The sequence below is a fragment of the Spermophilus citellus genome (genome assembly GCF_964194105.1).
Source record: "Spermophilus citellus genome assembly, chromosome: 7".
Classification (NCBI taxonomy): domain Eukaryota; kingdom Metazoa; phylum Chordata; class Mammalia; order Rodentia; family Sciuridae; genus Spermophilus; species Spermophilus citellus.
In genome coordinates this window covers 55244274-55263799 of record NC_138188.1, presented here as the reverse complement: position 1 = coordinate 55263799, position 19526 = coordinate 55244274, and the positions used below count along the sequence as shown (strand labels likewise).

The 19526-nt window shown below is 42.9% G+C and overlaps 1 protein-coding gene across 1 annotated transcript in view; it reads right to left on the bottom strand.

The window, feature by feature from the left end:
- Nucleotides 1-829: 829 nt before the first annotated feature.
- The window catches only part of LOC308652898 (WW domain-containing transcription regulator protein 1), a 123418-nt gene continuing 104721 nt past the window's right edge, over nucleotides 830-19526 (bottom strand). Inside the window, exons 5-7 of the mRNA XM_081301029.1 lie at nucleotides 10155-10288; nucleotides 8512-8624; nucleotides 830-4395 (exon numbers count right to left, since the gene is read on the bottom strand). Coding sequence (XP_081157155.1) covers nucleotides 4211-4395; nucleotides 8512-8624; nucleotides 10155-10288 — 432 coding nt within the window. The 3' untranslated portion in view covers nucleotides 830-4210. The remainder of the gene's footprint in view (nucleotides 4396-8511; nucleotides 8625-10154; nucleotides 10289-19526) is intronic.

Sequence of the window (19526 nt, the reverse complement as noted above, 5' to 3'; positions counted from 1 at the left end):
TGTTTTAGTACTAGGGATCTAATCCAGGGCACTTTACCACTGAGCCACGTCCCCAGTGCTTTTTTATTTTTTGTTTTGAGACAGGGTCTCACTAGGTTGCTTAGGGTCTCACTACGTTGCTGAGTCTGTCCTCAAACCTGCAGTCCTCCTGCCTCAGACTACTGAGTCTCTGGTTTTAATTTTGAGAGCAACAACAAAAATCTAAATCATATGGTTAATGATAGGAATAAGAATCCTGTAATTCTGATGACTTGTTACCTCTGTGAAGTTGTTAGCAGGACAGCATGGCTTTTTAAAGAAATACATACCTTTAAAAAACCTTGGGAGGGGGGATGGGGGGGCACAGAGTGGTGGCACATGCCTGTAATCCCAATGGCTGGGGAGGCTAAGGCAGGATTCTAAGTTCAATGCCAGCCCCAACAACTTAGTGGGACCTATCCCTAAATAATACATATTTATTTACCATATATATATATATATATATATATATATATATATATATATATATATATTTTTTTTTTTTTTTTTTTAAGGGCTGGAGATGTGGCTCAGTGGTTAAATGCCCCTGGGTACAATCACTGGTACCAATTTTTTTTTTTTTTTAAATCTCAGGGGGCCACTTCAAATAAAGTGGAAATTAGAATTCTGTCGACATCTAGAGTATTGAAGAGTATTGAAGTTCAGGCATGGGAGTCAAAAAAAGCATCTTCCTACAGAATTTTCCTTCCTTTGTTGTCCGCCAAGAGGTTATATAAGTCTCTCCATTCTGTTCCACCCAAAACCGCTCAGTATGAAGAACATACATGAATAATGAGACAAAGACTCCAAGTGGAAACTCAATTGTATTTATTTTTCTTATACAGAATCAAAGAAGTAAAAATCAGTACCAAACTCCAGGTAAAAGGGTTTGATCTGATTGATTTGGCTGCATACTTTTTTATGCATAACATTCTAAATTAAAAATAAACACACATGTCATATTACAAAATGTAGAAGTAAAATTTTAAAAAATTTAAAGTACTAGCACAAATGATGTAGTGTTGGGGAAACAGTCTCTGTCAAATCACCCATTTTTCCAATTAAATTAGTCCACAATTCCTTCCTTCCTTCCTTCCTTCCTTCCTTCCTTCCTTCCTTCCTTCCTTCCTTCCTTCCTTCCTTCCTTCCTTCCCTCCTTCCTTCCTTCCTTCCTTCCTTCCTTCCTTAACAGCTTATTTTTTTCCACAGAAGTTGGCTGTACTTCCAGAAGTTCCTTTCTCATTACAGGGTGAGAATGTGACTTGTACTCAGCAAGTCTGTCGCTCCACCTTCTTCTGCAGAGAGCTTTTCCACCAGGTGGGGGCCACAGCTACCAGCACACAGAATACTCCACTCTGTTTCACACCTTCCTGTGTATTGTGTGCTCAGTAAAAGAAATGGCGGTTTATATCCTAAGTGAAACACTTAAGATAATGTGAAACGCTATCTACCAATTACTTAAGATTTTAAAAAAGATAAATAAATTTTGACAATTTATTTGCTTCAAAAGAAAATGTATTTTATCAGAAAAAAAATCTTGAATAAAAAAATCTCTGAAATTACTTTTCAATTTCACTTTTGAAATATGGCTTTTCTCTAACAAGATTTTGGGATGAGATGGTGAAATTTATTGACTGGTTTTGAATGAAAAATACTAGATATCCTGGCAGCTGTCTTAATAAAAAGAAATATAAATAGCACCTTATCATGACTTCTGAGGGGTTTTAACACTTAAAATAAGAGAAACAGCCATCAGAAAGTTGCTCTGACAGGCTGTGGGTGCAGCTCCGTGGAGCCCGGCCTGGCACACTGGTTTGAATCCCAGCACCTCCCCCCACCAAAAAAAAAAAAAAAAAAAAAAAAAAAAGCTCTTACTTTAGATTTTTAGCCTTAATGTTCTTTAATGAGACCACAGTTAATGGCCTTAAAAACAACAAAAAATTATACCTGGCTTTATCTATTAGTAAACAAATAAGGTCCCTAGTTTACTCTGAAAAATATTTATTATATTCATTGATAAATGTTCCAACTAATTTCACTAAAAAAAATGATCCTAGTATTTTCTAATGGCACAAGCTTACTAGAAAATTACTCCTAAATGGTGGTAATGTAAATCATCAATGATTAACTGCTTTTTTTTAAAAAAAGGGTATCTGTATCTTTTACATTTAATAACCTGAAAATGAGTCTATAAAAATATCTTTTAAAAGTACAGTAACACTGCTGAGTTCTGTTAGGTCCCTTCTATTTGTTTTTTCTTAGAAAGAATGTACAACTCTTTTTGCAATTTTTGCTAACAAAAGAGGAAAATAAAGAGTGTTCCCTTTCAATTTAGTAGCAACACAAACACCTTCCTGCCTCTCTCTGCTTAGAGAGAGCAAAAGGAATCAGTGGAACAAAAGCCCTGACCTCAGGCAGTTAGCGCGCAGGCAACAGCCGTCCCTGCGTATGTCTGCCCACTGCTCAGTGTCCTGGGGACAGTGCCACAGGGCTAGCCCCCAACTCCCATAAAGTGCACCAAAGCCCTCTTTTCTTCTACCACAGTCTCCTGGCACAAAGCCTGTGGCAGAAGGCTGCTGCTCTGCTCCGTGGGGGCACCTCTCACACTTGCCTGTCCTACCTTCAGGGACTATGCCTTGTCTGTCTCCATGTCACACTAGTGTCCTTTCTACTACGTGCCATTCAATTTACCACTTCATCTCTGACCTTTTCACTTGCCTTCTTTCCAGCTAGATCAAGTATATTCTGTGCATCTCTATTCTGGTAGATCAAAAAGGATCTCAATGAAGATCCCCAACAAATAAGCCCCCATGGGAACTGAATGTTTCCTTTTAGAGACCTGAATTATTAATGTCTTTGAAAAAAAGAGATTAAATTCATAGAGTATAAATAATGTCAGTTCAAAACATTAACAGTCGAGGACTTCATTGGCGAGGCAGGGGGCTTCGTGCCAGGTGAACATGCCACTCTCAGTCCTTGAAGGCTAATGAGGAGAGATTCTTGTTTCTATAAGAGGTATTGAGTATATAGCTCATGCCTTTTTAGACCAACTGTAGCAACAGAGTTAGGATAATATACGTAGGAACCAATTTTCCTGCATTCAGAAACATGTCTCCACTACGCCCTTGGAGGGCGACTTTTTAAACGTCAGTCAGAGATCTGCTTCATCCTTCAGTTTCATAGATGTGATTATTTAAAACATCAGAAATTTTTAAAACAAAACTGACAAAGCTTCGCAATTTAAAAAGCAACAGCTTACTGTGTGTACTATCAGGTTGAATCTATGTTGTCCTGATGTTTCAGAATAGTTTCAAAAGACAAAAATACAGTTGCCACTGATTTATCAAAAACATCTAGCTGGTCTTTGTTGTCAGCTACAAAATTACAGTGTTTTATAAAATAAACATTGAATTCTGAGCTGCATTTTTTTAAGAAATCTAAGTTGCAATATAAAAAAAAGTTTTATTTAATAAATGCTCATTTTAGTCTGATATTGGTCTCTTTCACAGGTCTCTAGTATAAGCACTGTGGCTGATGCTGCTGCCACTCTCCTGCTGGGAGGGCCAGGTTGTACAGATACTATGCAGCAGAGGACCAAGGAGACACTCCAATAGAACTGTGTGTCCCTCTTTCAGAGGCTGTCAGAGCCAGCATGGATTCAAAACTAGGCTGCATTCCATAGAGCAGGATTTCGCTACCCATACAACAATGTTGTAAAATTCATTGAGTAGGTTTAAAGCACTTGGTACTACTGTAATACACTCAGCTTTAGAGACATAAATTAGGTCAAATTTTGTGCACATTTCCTGGACCAAGCTGCCCATCTGAATTCACTGGCTGTGATCAGCTTTCTATGGTTTATAATCAATTTATGTATAAATTTCAACTAATACACATAAAGCTTAGCCATGGGGCAGCAGAGAATGAAGAGGAGTAATTCTGCATAACCAATTCTATAGGCACAATTCTGCATCATCTGTCTCAGAAATGCAGGCTTGCAGAAAATAAAGATAGAACATTTATTCATGTTTAACTTAAGTCACTGTCAATCAAAACCAGGCATTGATGAAACTGGCCACATGGACAGGAAGGAAAAGGAGTCACAGAGGCAGAAAGCCGTGCACTGTCGCTTTCTCCAAGAGGCCTAGGAAATGTCAGGTTGCGCTGCACCCCAGTGACAAAATGGTAGCCATTACAGCCAGGTTAGAAAGGGCTCACTTTTGTTCAGAGCCGACTCTACGTCATTGAAGAGGGGGATCAGATCTTCAGACTCCAGCGTTCCTAGGTCAACGTTGGTTCCCGGAAGACAGTCAAGGAAATCAGGGAAGCGGGTCTGTTGCGGGTTGATGTTCATAGGTGTCTGACCTGTGGTTTCTCCTGTAACAGAATGAAAGGAAGCCATGGTAAGTTCTTCTTGCAAGGTCTTGAGAGAGGGACAGTTTAAATGTTAACACAACTGTTACCTTCACACTTTCAGACAGTACATTAATGAATTTCACTTGTAAGAGGTACAGAGGTGCTGGGGTCATCTGAAATGGGTAGCCGTGGCCCAGAATGGAAATGTAAGAGCCTGGGATCTATGCCTTCCTGTGACAGAGGCATGAAGGGTTGTTTCAAGAAACAGAGGCCCTGCCTGGGATGAATATCTTATCACACAGCTGCACTCCATGGTCTGACTGTGAGCTGCTTTCTACTCTCGCCATCCTTGCTGATGTTTGGGGACAGTGGTGTGAGGTTTCTTTTACTCGTGCTATGTTAGAAGACAGTCTTCATGAGGGTGTTGGGCACCATGTACACAGGGGATCTGCAGGTCCTCCGCCCCACACACCCCACGACAAGCCACCTCCTCAGAGCACAGAGTAATCTCTTTTATTTTGCTTAAACCACGATTTCCTAAACCCAATAAATTATCTAATCCTATTTTGGCAGAATGTATCTCTGAATAAAACCAGAATACTTTAGAGCACCATTGAGAAAACGCCGAACATTGAGTAGCTGGAACAGGACAGGAAGAATCTGTCCTTCACCTGTAAGACCACTGGAGGAAGTCCTCAGAGACCTGTCACCAGACTGATTCTTTTAGCTGTGTGACCTTAGACATATTTGCTTGTCTAAATAAAATGCAAAATGAATAAAATGCAAAATAATGTCTGGCACACACCAAGGGTGTCCACATAAAAACAGAAAATGTTTGTGGATCGTGCTAGGAGAAAGAAAAATCTAGGCATTCAACTATTGAACAACTAGTTGATTCAAACAGCCCCAAATTTTCTAAAGGGATAAACTACCTCAAAGTTTGAGAAGGGCTGCGGCTGCAGGTCAGCAGCAGAGCACTTGGCCAGCATGTGTGAGGCACTGAGTTTGATCCTTAGCATCATCTAAAAATAAGTAAATAAAATAAAGGCATGATATCAATTTGTAACTACCAAAAAAAAAAAAAAAACTGACTTGAGAGGCACTGATAAGTGAGGCCAGCTTCCACCAGAACAACATTGGAAGGGAAGAAACTCGCTATGTTAGTTTTTGGTTTATACATGCAGCCGCCTTCCTAAAAAGCATGCATACAGGTTGCATCATATTGATAAAAGTACAGAAATTTTATTTTATCCATATGTGTTTCCCAAGGAAGACTTACTGATTGGTGAAGGAAGCAAACTTTTGGTGACAGTAAAGCACATGGCTTTTCTAAAAGTCACAAAATATCCATGACTCTTGGCTGATATTTTATAGGATTTTTTGAAGAGCAGTAATTTGAAAAATTAAATTATATGCAACAACATGACCTCAATAGAGTGCTTCAGATACTGAAAAACAACCTTAAAAATAGAAAAGAAAGTCCAAAATAACTTTCTTCTACCATTACAGATTAACAGATGAAAAGGAGGTTTTAAAATTGATCTCTCCCAAAAAGCTATTCAATCTTAAGGGCTAGATATCTTTTTTATCTTCATTTCCAGTGAGAATCATTGTTCCAACTTTCTAATACTTAAAACATATATTTTAGTCAAAAGAAATCCCTGATTTAAGGACTCACTCCGATCCTTACTTCCCAGGATTGATGGGAAGCACAGGGAGTCAGGTGGAGCTTCTCCTCGGGGTTGACTATCTTCAACTGTCTGTCTGGAACAACTTGGAAATCTCCTAGTGATACTAGGGTCTTTGTAGTTTTGTCCACTTAAAAGGTGGATGACAGGGGCTGGGGTTGTGCTCAGTGACAGAGCGCTTACCTCGCACATGTGAGGCACTGGGTTCCATCCTCAGCACCACATAAAAATAAATAAACAAAATAAAGACATTGTGTTCATGTATAACTAAAATATATATATATATATATTTTTTTTTAAGTAGATGAGATAAAAACCAGACAATTCTTGCAAGGGTGTGATTATTGTAGAAAGTTCTAGAAGGATGGATGCGTGCCCAGCTTTTGCTCATGCTGGTCCCTGTGCTCTGTCCTCACACCAAGCCCAGCTGTTGTTTGGTGTGCATGGTGAAGAGGGAATGCTCAGCTGGCCCATTCCCATCTGGCCTGTGGTCAACGTGTGCTCAGCAGGATTAACGGATGTCTTTTAGCCACACTTGAGGTCTGCCTTCCCTGGTTCTCCTCAGCTGCTTGCTATGTGGCAGCATGTCTCCCCTTGAGAGGGTTAATGCCCACTTCCTTTAAGACTTCACAGAGGTGGCCCTAAACTTAAGTCCCTTTCACAGCTTCTTAGATAGAGGGGCAGATTTTTGTGCTAGGATTCGACCGGTGATATAAAGTGAGCACATTGCTCCTACTTCATGGGTGAGAATCTGAGGCCCACAGAGGTTAGGTGCCCACAGTAGCTACCAGAAAGTAGAGAAGCAAGGCTTCAACCCAGGTTGCCTGTCTGCAAAGACCATTTTCTTTTCAAGACACCATTTAATTCCACCTTATGGTTCATAACACTCCCCATCTTCTGACTTGAGGTCACAATTTTTAAAATGTGGAAAAGAATCCTTTCTTTCTTTTCTTTTCTTTATTTTTTTTAAGATCTCCAGAGGCTTTTTCCTTATCTAACTTTTGATTTTTGCCCTTACTGGCTTCCTTGTGTTTAAAAGATGAAAGTAAACAGCTATTATATAAGAAGGAGCCCCTTAATCAGGCCGATCCAAGGGAGCAAAATAAACCTAACACCAAAAAGGAAAGAAGGAAAAAAGGGGAAGGGGAGAGAGAAAACAGCAGCAATGAATTGAAGAACAGTAAGATGATAGTTCAAACTATTCTGTTCAGCTCCTCAGGAGACCACTGTGCAGCCATCGGACAGCAAGGCCGCAGGACCACCCAGCCCAGGAGTTGCTCCCTGCCGCACCCCAGGACCTGGCTGGTCTGACTCTCAGGCCCCCCAACAACAGGGACCAGGGCACAAAGGAGTCACTTAGGAGCAGGCACTCTAGACAAACGCTTGGGGAAGCAATTTTCAATTTTTGTCACAGAACGATTAATTTTCTATCATCCATGACAATGGAGGAGAAACTTGCCTGGGTAACTCCAAAGAGTAGACACTTCAGCTGTCATTTGGTTCTGGTTCTAGAATATTTTCTGGGAGTTATAAGTTTCATAATTAAGTCTAGATTAAGCAAATAAGACTAAATTCAGATTTTGCATTGGAGGGCTCCCTCCTAGAGAATGGGAGAAGTACTGTATTTCACAGCATTGACATATATTCTCCAGTATTTTGTGCATCCTAATCTTGCATAAAAATAATTTAGTAATAACTTATTTTTAAGTAACACCGGCACAATAAAAAAAAAAAGCTTCACAAAATGGTTGCGCCCCGCTTTTTTTGCAAAACAAACATACAAGAAGCATAAATTCTGCAATGATTATGTAGTGAAATGGGGTAGGAGGCATTCTCAAAGCCTGCCGAGCCCTGGCCTGAGGATGCACAGGCTGAGGCCAGGGAGAAGTTTTCTGGTGTTCTTTTTAATTGCAAGGGCGGGCATCATCACCATCACGGAACTCCGAGTCGACAGCGTAACATGCTCTGAGTGACTGACCTCTCTACATGCCTACTTCCAGTTGCTCCCCAAATGCAGGGAATAACATGGAAACATATGTGATTGGCGGAACTGTTAACTAGGAACATTTTCCAGGACAAAAAGTGGCCTGTGCATTATACTTTAAAACTATGGACAGTAGGAGCAACGGCAGAAGAGTGGCAAAGCAGACAGGTCTCTGAGTACAACCGCGAGCAAGGGGCTATAAGGAGCAGAGATGAGCTTTTAAAAAACAGTAATTAAAATCCTGTGCCCATGTATGAAACTGTTTGGGAAGCTCTGGGAAAGAGGCTGGAGTTCATTAATAGTGAATTGATTAATTAATAGTGCCTGTGGGTTGCGCAGCTTTTCAGGAGTCATTTTATGTTGTCATTGAGATTTCGTGTTTCTGGTTGGATTTTAGAGTTAAGGTGACAAAGGGACAAATTGAAAGTGAAAACACACTGCAAGCATTGACAGGCTGTGCCCCACCTGTGTCCATCTCGTCCACGTTGCTGAGAAAGTCCTCAGGGGTGGTGGGAACACTGTAGCACCCTAACCCCAGGCCACTGTCGGTGCTCTGCTCCCTTGAGTGGTAGGGCCCCCTGCGAGCAAAAGAGGGTGAGACATCATTGACCCACTCAATGCAGTGCACAGTCGCATCACAACCCCAGAAACAGTGTGGCTCTGTCATTGGCTCAACTTTCCAGGTAGTGAAGGGAGAAGATAGCACCTCCCTTCACTCTGAAATATACATTCTGATGTTAATGCAATCAAATTATAAGCAAGCAAAACTGGCCATTCATGATGAATGGCCCTTGATTTTCTTTCCATCTTCAAATAACCATTTGGATACTGTTCTACAAACAGAGTATGATACCATTTATGTGGGATTTTAAAAAAAAACCAGAAAACAAAATTCAACACTGCTATGGATATACACACTAACAAAAGATACATACATGATGGGCATATGCCAGTTCCTGCATAGTGGCTACATGAGGAAGAGAAGAGGGAAAGAAACAAGAGTTCAGTATTGGAGGGATGGCTTCATGGTAAGTGTAATACTTTATTTATAAAAAAAAACTAAGACTGGGGCTGGGGATGTGGCTCAAGTGGTAGCGCGCTCGCCTGGCATGCGTGCGGCCCAGGTTAGATCCTCAGCACCACATACAAACAAAGATGTTGTGTCCTCTGAGAACTAAAAAAAAGTAAATATTAAAAAAAAATTCTCTCTCTCTCTCTCTTTAAAAAAAAAATAAGACTGGACAGAAATATGGCAAATCTAGGTGGTGGGTAAATTAGTAACTTCCATGTTATTCTTTACACTTTTCTGTACTTTAAAATCAACAACTTAAAACACCCATACCTTCATTATTTCAGTTCATGTTTGTTTTCTTACCTGTCTTTACTTGTATTCTTTTGCCAGAAGCACCCGCGAGGGCACTAGGACATGGGGCAACAAAGAGTGGCCCCCATGTGCTTAAAAGGCCACAGGTGATGCTGACATCTGCACATGCGGACACCACTGCCCAAAAGCATCTTTTTATTCTGCTCCTTTGTTTTGTTTGTTTTTTGAAGAAACATCATCTACTTTAATTAATTTATTAATTATAAAATAATTTTAAACACACACAGAAGATGCAAAATGATTATAGCGATTATAGTCCGTGCTCCCTTCACCCAACTTCTTCCACACAGCCACAGTGCAGTATAGAAGCCTGGGAACAGATGATGTGAAATCCTACTAACTAACCTATAGCCTTATTTACATTTCACCATCAAAATATCATCTTTAATTATTTTGTTCTCAACTTGCCACATGACATGCTTTTATCCCCCAGGTGGCCACCGAAAGCCACAGGATTCTTCCCGGTATAAACACTAGACAACACCATCCTGTTTAAATGACAAATGCATTCCTGATTCAAACTGTGCACTAGGGGCTGACTATATAATTTTTAAAAGGCAGATGACTTCCTTGGCTTTTCTTTTTTCTACCAGTTCCTCCTACTTCCTATTCTCACCCCAAACCTCAAGCTCCTTATCTTTTCCCAGTATAAACCAAACCCCCTTTTAGTCTAGACTTCATAATAAATAGAACAAAATTAAATGTTCCCCAAATGTTAACTTACCCATTGAGAAAAGGATCTGAGCTGTTATTAGTGATGGATCTCATATCTGGGGTCATGGCAGGAGGGTTTGCAGCAGCCTGGACTGCGGCCATTGTCTCGGCTTCCATGGGGAGCTGTCTGCAGAGGGCAGCTTCCTGCAGAGGTACAAGGATTAGAGCAGAGTGTACTTGTGGGAGAAGCACTCGCCAAATACAATGCACTTATATTAATTCCCAGTGAGTCTAAATCATCAGGAAGTCATGAGTGGCATAAATCACCTTCCTACATTCACAGAGTTGAGGAGAAGTTCGGCTAACATTGGCCTCTGGACACTGACTTCTCCATGTACCACCCACAGGACTGTTTAAACACCATCACATGCAGGCTTCTCAGGCACTTTCTCAGAGACAGGCTATTGCAGTCCCGATCTCAGAACAAACCTAAGCCAATCAATGCAATCGGATGACTCAGGACGAGTAGGTACATTCTAGTCCCTATTACTTACAGGCCAGCGAAACTGTATTACAGAATTCAGGATTTACATTAAATTACATCTGACAGTTTATGTCAATAATAAAGAAAACAGCTAAAAAAAACCCACATTTTTCTACTGCATTGTATTGTTGACGTGACTAACATGGCTGAGGTTGGAGACCACGCAGAGCCAAACAGAACCCCATCAACAATTAGGTATCTGGGGGCACATGGGTTTTACCAGCAAGATCATGCTGCTAGAATTATTTATTTAAGCCAGCAGTGCTTTGCCAAGTAGAGTCAATACAAACAACTATGAATTTATTGACTACAATCTCTCTAGGTAGTACCTCCTGGAGTTTGTCCGCTCTGACAAACATGAGCAGGAATTAAATTGCTTTCCAATGCACTCTACTTCTGGAGAAGAAGGATTCTGTACAGTGTGCTGCTTGGAAACCAAGGAGAGGCTCCTCCCCAGGCCACCATCTCCCACTCCAGGCTTAGGTCACTGAACCTCCCAGACCCCAAGCCATGGCTGCAGTGGCAAGCAGACTCAGGCTGTCTGAGTTGCACATCTCATTAGCCCTCCCCAGACCTAACATGCCATGACTTCAGAGAGGAACTGTGGTCTAGACAAGTCCCAGTGAAGTCATCGGATATAAAAACTTTCGGTTACTAGAGTTCATTCTGTTGTTCGTGGGAGTCCTGGTAGCGTGACGGCTGCACACTGTGAGGCCTGCTGGGTAACTTAGCCTGACATCAACACCGTGACCAGAAAGGGCCCCCAGGTCACTGCTGTTGGCCTGGATGGCAAGTCGTCAGAATGCTTCACTCCCATATCTCATTCAGTGATCCATAACAAGCACATAAGAAATAAAGGTATTTTTAAAAGATGATTTTTAATCCATCATGTAAATCTTGGAAGAAAGTTTTGAATAAATCTAGAAAAGCCAAACTATTTTCTGATGGTTACTTTTACACAGTAGGCAGCATGCCTTAGAAACGTTCCCCCAACAAAGTCTTCCCCAAAATCTTGTATAGGACGGCGGCGAGGCTGCACCAGGTGCCAAGAGCCCGTGCCACCAGCCCACTCCTGCAGCTCACATGCCTTGGCCCTAGTGCAAAAACATCTGGCCACTGACACAATTTCTAGTTCCTTATAAACTACAAATGCAAGAATCTTGTGGCTGATAACCTTCATTATATATATAAAAAAAGACTTTAACTAGAAGTTTCTATTCTTCAACCATAAATGAATAAATTTGGGGGTTTACCTCCAGACAAATACCCTTTTAAACATAAAAGTTGATGGGGTGACAGTATTTCCTTATATTTCACAGAATTTTATCACCATGTCTGAAAAATTCATAAAAAAATTCAGGTTCAATTTATAAAATCCAGAAGGATCTGAATTCAAATAAGAAGAATAATTTCTGAAACCTCAGCTACTTCAGATAAAAAAGAGAAGAAGACTGTATATGAATGGTCATCTGTAATGACATATATATAGAAATAAAATTCAAGTTATAAGAACAAATCTCAGAAACAAGATATAAAACATGTAGTTCTGAACTTCACTTTCATTTAGATTATTCCTGGAACACTTCAAATACAGAGAATGTAAAATAATGATATATATTGTTGCTAAACATATAAATAAAATTCAAAGGGACTATGTTGCAGCCAAAGCTGCGAGGAAGACGTCTCACTGCGCCAGTTCATGTCAGCCGCTGTTTTGAGTTCGGAAGAACTGAAGTTCTGCTCCCCAGCATTGACGGTGCTGCGGAGACTTGACAAGTCACCCTAAGAGGAAGTGCTACCTGCTGACCACAGGGGTTCACAGTCTCACCCTCCATACAGATGATTGACACACGGGAGAATACACAAGGATGTTGCATGGAACTAAGAAAAGTGACTTTGAGAAACAGGCCAGTCTAAGCTACAAGGCCATTGCTCACAACACAGCACCTTCTCTGAGACTCTTCCAAAATCATCTTCAGGTCACAAGGCACTATGCACTATGCACAGCAACCCCACCCCCACCCCTGCTTCAGATCCTACCTGGATGGGGACCGTAGCCCCCAGCCCTGCCCGAACCCCTCCTAGTCCCTCACAGCTCCCCCTGGCTCCACGCAGTCTCCTGGTCTCTGCTGTTCCTCCACTCCACACCATCTGTCCCTCTGCTTGGAGCCCACTCCTCAGATTTCCCCAAGGCTCATTATCTCACTCGCTGCTCATCTACAAACGTCACCCCCTCAGAGATGCTCCTCCCTAACCCTGCCTCTGTTAATTCGTCTCTTCCCCTGTATTTATTCTCTTCTCTCCACTTAGGCATTGGCTCTCTTTCCTGCTGGAATGTGAGCTCGTGCCAGCAAGGCCTCGTCTGTCTTGTCCACGTCTGTGCTGCTGCAACATGGCCATGCTGGGAACATAGTGTGTACTAAGGAAACACCCACTCGATGAATAAATGGACAGTTTCACTGGATCCAAGTGGAAAGATCTGAAGTCGCGATTAGTAATAAAAGGAAAAATAAACTGAGAGCATTTGCTCAACCTTCCACCACACAGATGAGTGACAAAACAGCCTCTGCGTTCATCCTAGCCAGGCGGGCGCCACACCATCCACCCTAACTCTCTCCTGCTGCTCCCTCCCCAGCTCCTGACACAGGGCTGTGCGGCCAGAGCAGTCACCAGCAGGAAGTGGGCAGCCAATGCCTGGGTTCTGCCTGCCAGGCCACCTCCCAGCAAGCCTCTCACCCTCTGTGCTTCACAGTGGGAGCATGAGAGCTGCAGCTGGTGGGGGCTGCTGTGTGTGCAGTGCAGGTGAGCAGCCGCCCCCAGGCCTCACCAAGAAGAGGCTCCAGCATCAGTCCTGCCTCATCTCTGCATTCCAACCTCAAAAGACAAAAGCAAAAGCAAACCATCTAAAAGGGATGCTGTCTGTGTGTCACAGACCCTCTTTGAGAGGTAGGATATTTCAGCTTTCACTTCACCAGGATTAAACCAAAGTGTGAAATTCATCTAAAGGCTAAAAAAACACTTTTGTTCAACAAGGAGAAGTTTATAAACCTTTTATATAACATAAAAATCAGTTTTGAATATAAAGTGGTGAAAATTATATTTTATAATATAATACTTCTATATTTAGAATTTTTAAAATTCTAGCCTTTTTGAATGAAAATATTTTCTGATTTCTGCTCATGAATTAAAAGAAAAAGTACAGTATAAAATCTAAGTATGAGCTGGACATGGTGGTGCATGCCTATGATTCCAGTGACTTGGGAAGCTGAAGCAGGAGGACTACAAGTTGAAGGTCATCTTGGGCAACTTAGTGAGACCCTGTCTCAAAATTAAAAGGTTGGGGGGGGGGCGGTGCTAGGTAGAACACCATGGGTTCAGTCTTTAATAACACCTAGTGTGTGTGTGTGTGTGTGTCTCTCTCTTTCTCTCTCTCTCTCTCTCTCTCTCTCTCTCTCTCTCACACACACACACACACACACACACACACACACACACACACTATCAGTAACACAAAAAAACAAAAAAATCCAAGGATAAAAATAAAAGGACAAACCTCATGAACATGACCCCAGCCAAACAGGGGAGAGCCTGGGGTTTTCTTTGTTAACTTTTAAACTAAACTTAGATATGAGGTTAAGGTCCAGGCCCAGCATGACTGGCCATCACGAGACACCCACTGCCCTGGCATGGGCAGCAATGAAAGGCAAGCATCAGGTTTTACGTAGCAGGAAATGACAGTCCAAACTGATGGAGCTAAAACAAGCCATGTGCTGGGAAGGGAGGGGACGGTGGCCGAGGCTGGTCCAGGGTGTGGCCCTTAGATCCTCTGGTCCAGCAGAGATGAGGAAGGCCGAGCTCCAGGCACCACTGCACCCCAGCGCCATCTCTTATACCCACCTCTGCCAGTGGCCTACCCACACGTCCCTCCAGTGTCCCCTCCATGTCCACCACACTCCCCACTGCCATCCCCAAGAAGCCGTCCATTTCCAGGCTCACCAGTGCCTTGGGTCCCTCCCACTAGAGCCTCAGAAGTCCAATCCACATCCACGAGGGCTTGCCTGCCACCACAACCCAGCAAGTAACCACTCCCTCCCAGCTCTGAATTCCTATACAAAGGTGTCCACTGGCCTCTGAGCCTCCACGCGCCTCAGGCGGGCTCCTCATATGGCTCAAGGCAGCTCTTCTTATTAATGTAGAACCTTTTCTTAGTGTCATCACTACCCATCCAAGTTCAAGATCCAAGTCAACAATTTCTTCCTTAGACCCCACAGAAGTTTTTTTTTTTTCTTTTTAATTTTTAGATGGACACAATACCTTTATTTATTTTTATGTGGTGCTCAGGATCAAACCCAGGGCCTCACACGTGGGAGGCACATGCTCCACCACTGAGCCCCAGCCCCAGCCCCTTAGCAATTCTTTTGTTTACACCTGTATTTGGTCTTTAAAACATACTCCTGAGACTATCAGGTGCCGTGAACCGTGTCTCACAGCAGCAACTGACAAGGAAGGGCCTTCTCCTCGTGAACATTCCAGAGTGGGAGGCAGACCATCAGGAAGAATGAAGGCTAAGGGTCAAGCCTCCTGTATCCCAGCTCCTAGGATCTCCAGGCTCCACACCCTTGCCTTCTCCAGCAGCAGATCATCACTGCTTCTCTGTGTATCCCATGGGCCTCCCTTCCGCCAGTCAATTTCCATGCACAAAGCTGCATGTAGGTGTCTGTTCAACACTCACCAAAGTCCTCACAAGGGAGAACCAGAAAGAGAAACAAGGATAACTAGGAGTCAGGGTATCATGGGAATTATTTAACCAAAAGAGATCTGTCCATCAGCGTTTCCTCACTGTGACCAAAATACGTGATAAGAATTACTTTAAGGAGGAAAAAGTTATTTGGGGGCTCACAGTTTCAGAGGTCTCAGTCAATGAATGACCAATGTTATTGCTCTGGGCCCAAAGCGAGGCAGAACATCATGGTGGACAGGCATGGTGGACAAGAGCTACTCAGCTCACGGCAGCCAGAAGGCAGAGAGAGAGAGAGCAAGGAACAAGGCACAAAGACAACCAACCTCCAAGGACACATCCCCAGAGACCTATTTCCTCTAGCCATACTCCATCTGCCTGTAGTTGCAACCCAGTAATCCAAATTACTAATTCATCAAATGGATTAATCCACCGATTAGGTTAGAGCTCTCATTCCTGATCTCATCCTCCGATCACTTCTGCATTAACACATGAGCTTTTGGGGGACACCTCATATGCAAACCATAATTTGCAAACCAATTTTTTTTTTTTTGCATAAGGAGAAGACTCAAGGGACACAGCCATGGCTCTCAGACTATTAAAGCACCGAGACATGAAAGAAGGAAGACATGTTCTGTCCCAGATCTGAGGAGGACGGGATGAGATCTTCCCAGGTAGTAGCTCAGTGAGGAGGTGGCTGATTCTCACTTCTCTGGGATATCAGCCACTGGGATTCTCAGCAGCAATTAAGGGTTCAGTGCTATTGAGCATGTCTTAGGCTAGGCACAGAAGCACAGCACAGAAGAAAAACTGTCTTTGGAATCAGAAAGATTGGCGTTCAAACCCCACTGCAGCTGTGCTTTGGCTGTGACAAATGCACTAAATCTTAACCTCTCTTGACAGGTCATTCATCAGACAAAGGATAAGTTAGTTCAGAAAGCATATTTATAAAGAACCTGGCCCCAGATTCTCTTCAACAGAATGAGCTCCTGAAGGTATTGGGTGGTCAGGGAGGCAGAAATGTCAGCTCCGACTAGCAGACTAGCGGCCTACCGTGTGGGGAATGCTGTCCCCAGTGCTTTCACCCAATTGTTTTCACTTTACAGCTGAGGAAGCCAAGGCACAGAGATGAAGCCATTCTCCCCGTATAACACGGCTGATAACTGGAGGCACCAGGATCTGAGTGCAGGCCGTGCAGCTATTCTGATGACCTCCACAGGCAGCATGGCAGAGAAAAGAAAGCTGAGGATTGGGGTGGCAGACCTCAAATTTTGGGCCCTTTCACCTACTGGCTGTGAGACTTGGGCAAGTTACTTCATTTTTCTGAGCCTGTTTTCCCTGCTACAAAGTGGAAATACCATCCCCTCTACCTCAGACAGCTTAGAGTAGAATTTAATGAACTGTCTGTTTCAGAGTCCTCCTCCCTGAATTGGGAAACAGATTGAACTGGATGTATTCTACAGTTCTTTTCAACGTATGTGGGTAGTGCTAGTGTCCTGGGAATTCACAACACATCAAGAAAAAAGTTGCAAGTTCAAATTTAAAAGGCCAGTTTCAGAAAGATTTGGAAAGTTGCCCTCGGTAGTCCCATCCCAGATCTTTCCTTCCCCCAACAACTTTATTTTTTTTTACTTATGTCCAAGTCGGGGTTGAAAAGACTGTTGCAAAATAAGGGCCTGAGAATCTGTGAGTCTGTAGTCATCCATTCAGCTCCTTAAAACAAAAAATCACATGTGGGTTAAAGAAACACCCTGTCCTAGTGGCTGGAGGGCGTTGTGGTGTGCAAAGCAGCTGCAGGGGTGGAGCAAGGTGTCTCTGGAAGCAAACCCCAAGCTCCTTCAGCTCCCCACTGGCCTGCAGCTCGCCAGTGGGATCAATCACAGAGGTGGTGAGAGGGCAGAGTACGGTGGGGAGTGTCAGCTGGCTGGTCTGGCTGGGGGCAGCTCCCACCAGCCAGCTCTGCCCTCCCTGGAACAGCTTCAAAGGAAAGGGCAGCTGTCTCTGCTAAGGGTGCGCTGCTTGAGTTAAGTGTGGCCAGCGATTCCCCAAGTATGGAAGACTGGATTGTTTTAATTATAGAGGGTGTGGGGAGTGAGAACAAATGAAAAGCAAAATAAATAAATAAAGACAATATTTTTAAATCCTAACGTTAAAATAGTTATTCTGGTGCAGAGACATGGCTCTCTCAGCCAAAATCCTGGGGACTTCAGAGGCAGAATGCTGAATCACTTTACCTTTAGGAAAAAGAAAAGAAATTCCTGCTGTAAATCTCTCCTTCACTGTGCCAAGTGGTTCTAGAAACTCACGGTCACACTTCCTGGAGCCTCAGCTGCCAGGCTGGTGCTGCACAAGGACAGGGCTGGGGCACAGATGCGGGGGCAGTCCGTGATCATCCTCCACGGCCTGCTAGTGGCTCTTTTGTCTCACAGTGTGTGTGACAATCTCATGTTATCCCACTCTCTGTTTCTGTTGTCCCTTGGACTCGCACTAAGGAAAACATTATAATCTAGATACTCTTCTTTCTTCATTAAAATACATAAGAAGCTGAATGGTCTTTGAGATGGATATTTCATCAGACCCCAGTGATCTGATTAAGATCAGAAGTAATAAGCTGCTTTTCCTTCACACAAAATGAGCCTCTACTTTAAAATGATGTTCAATTTAAAACATTTTTCCAAGAGGGTCCTTTTCTTTTATTATTTTTTTTATTTTAACTGCTAAAAATGTATCTATCTATCATGTACAACACGTTGGTGTGAATAAAAGGAGTTGTTTAAAACAAGACTTGAATTGGTATTATTCCTCAAGAGGGGAGCGGCAGGCCATCTTAGAAAATGGTCACTTCTGGGACTTGTAAGTTAATGTGACAATTGACATGGGGTTGAAGAGCAGCTCCAAGAAGGTGGGGCAGGCCTGCTCACTGCCACACACCCAGTGCCCAGGACATCTGCTGAACACAAAAATGGACCAGGGAATTTAAACAGCCAAGCCACTACAGAGGGACAGAGGGATTTCCTAGATGGTGACCACGTGACCTTGGACATCCCAGGCAACTCTAAAACCTAACTCTGTTACAAGGTTTCCTCAAAGTTGGGTCCCAAGTTCCAAAGGCGAGACAATGAAATAGCTGCATTCACACTACGCGACCTGCTAGGCCGTGACACTTCTCAACCTCTCTAATGGCTTCTCTCCTCAAGATGGAAAACAGATCCTTCCCCTGACCAGGGCTGCTCCCAGCCGGGTGTGACAGCTGGCCAGCTGCTAGTGGTTGTCAGGTCCAACAGGAGTCTGCCAAGAGATTCCTGGGCCTCCCTCCTTCCTCGTCCCTGTTGCCCTAACCACCAGAGGCCAGTCTTAGTCAGCATTTCTGTTTGACAAGCTGCATTCTCTTGTCCCCCAAGTCCCAATTTAGGAAAGAATGGAGTAAAACGGTGCAGAATTTACTTGAGAATAAAAATTGTTTCTCAACAGTGCGGCCCATGAACAGGGGTAGGGGGAGGCCAGCCTGAGGGGGTCCAGGCCCTGAGAGCCAACAGGAAGTCCACAAGGTCAGACGCTCCAGCTCTGCCCCTACAGTTTATATTTGAGTGAATAAAACACACAAGAAGAAACATTCTTCTCAAATAAAGCCATTGCATGTGTTTTCATGTGAAGAAACTTCTTTTAAATAAAACCTGAGAAGTCTGTTTCTCAATTTTCTGGCTAAAATTTTCCATTTCATCTGATAAAGTTGCTTTTAGGATACTGAAAAAATACTGTGCAGAACTTTAAGTTGCAACAATAGAACATTCTAGTCACTGGGGCATGTGTGGCTCATGGGGTTGAAAAACTTGGGTGCAGCCTGCTGCAGAAAGGATTCCAGACACAAAGGATGGGGAGAAGGTGATGGCACAACTCACTCGGCAAACACAGAACAGCTGACTTTCTTAAAGATTAAGAAACAAGAGGCAACAAAACAGTATCAAAGTAAGCTACCAATTTTCTTTCAAGACACAAAGGACCCAGAGAAATGTACAAAAGAACTAGAAAGAAACCACCAACATCTTTACAGCTATTCTCTAGAGTATGGGTGATTATAATACTTTTGGTTTTAAGTATTTTGTACCTTTTGCACAATACATATGTGTTTGGTCTTTTTGTATGATAATTTTATTTCTTCT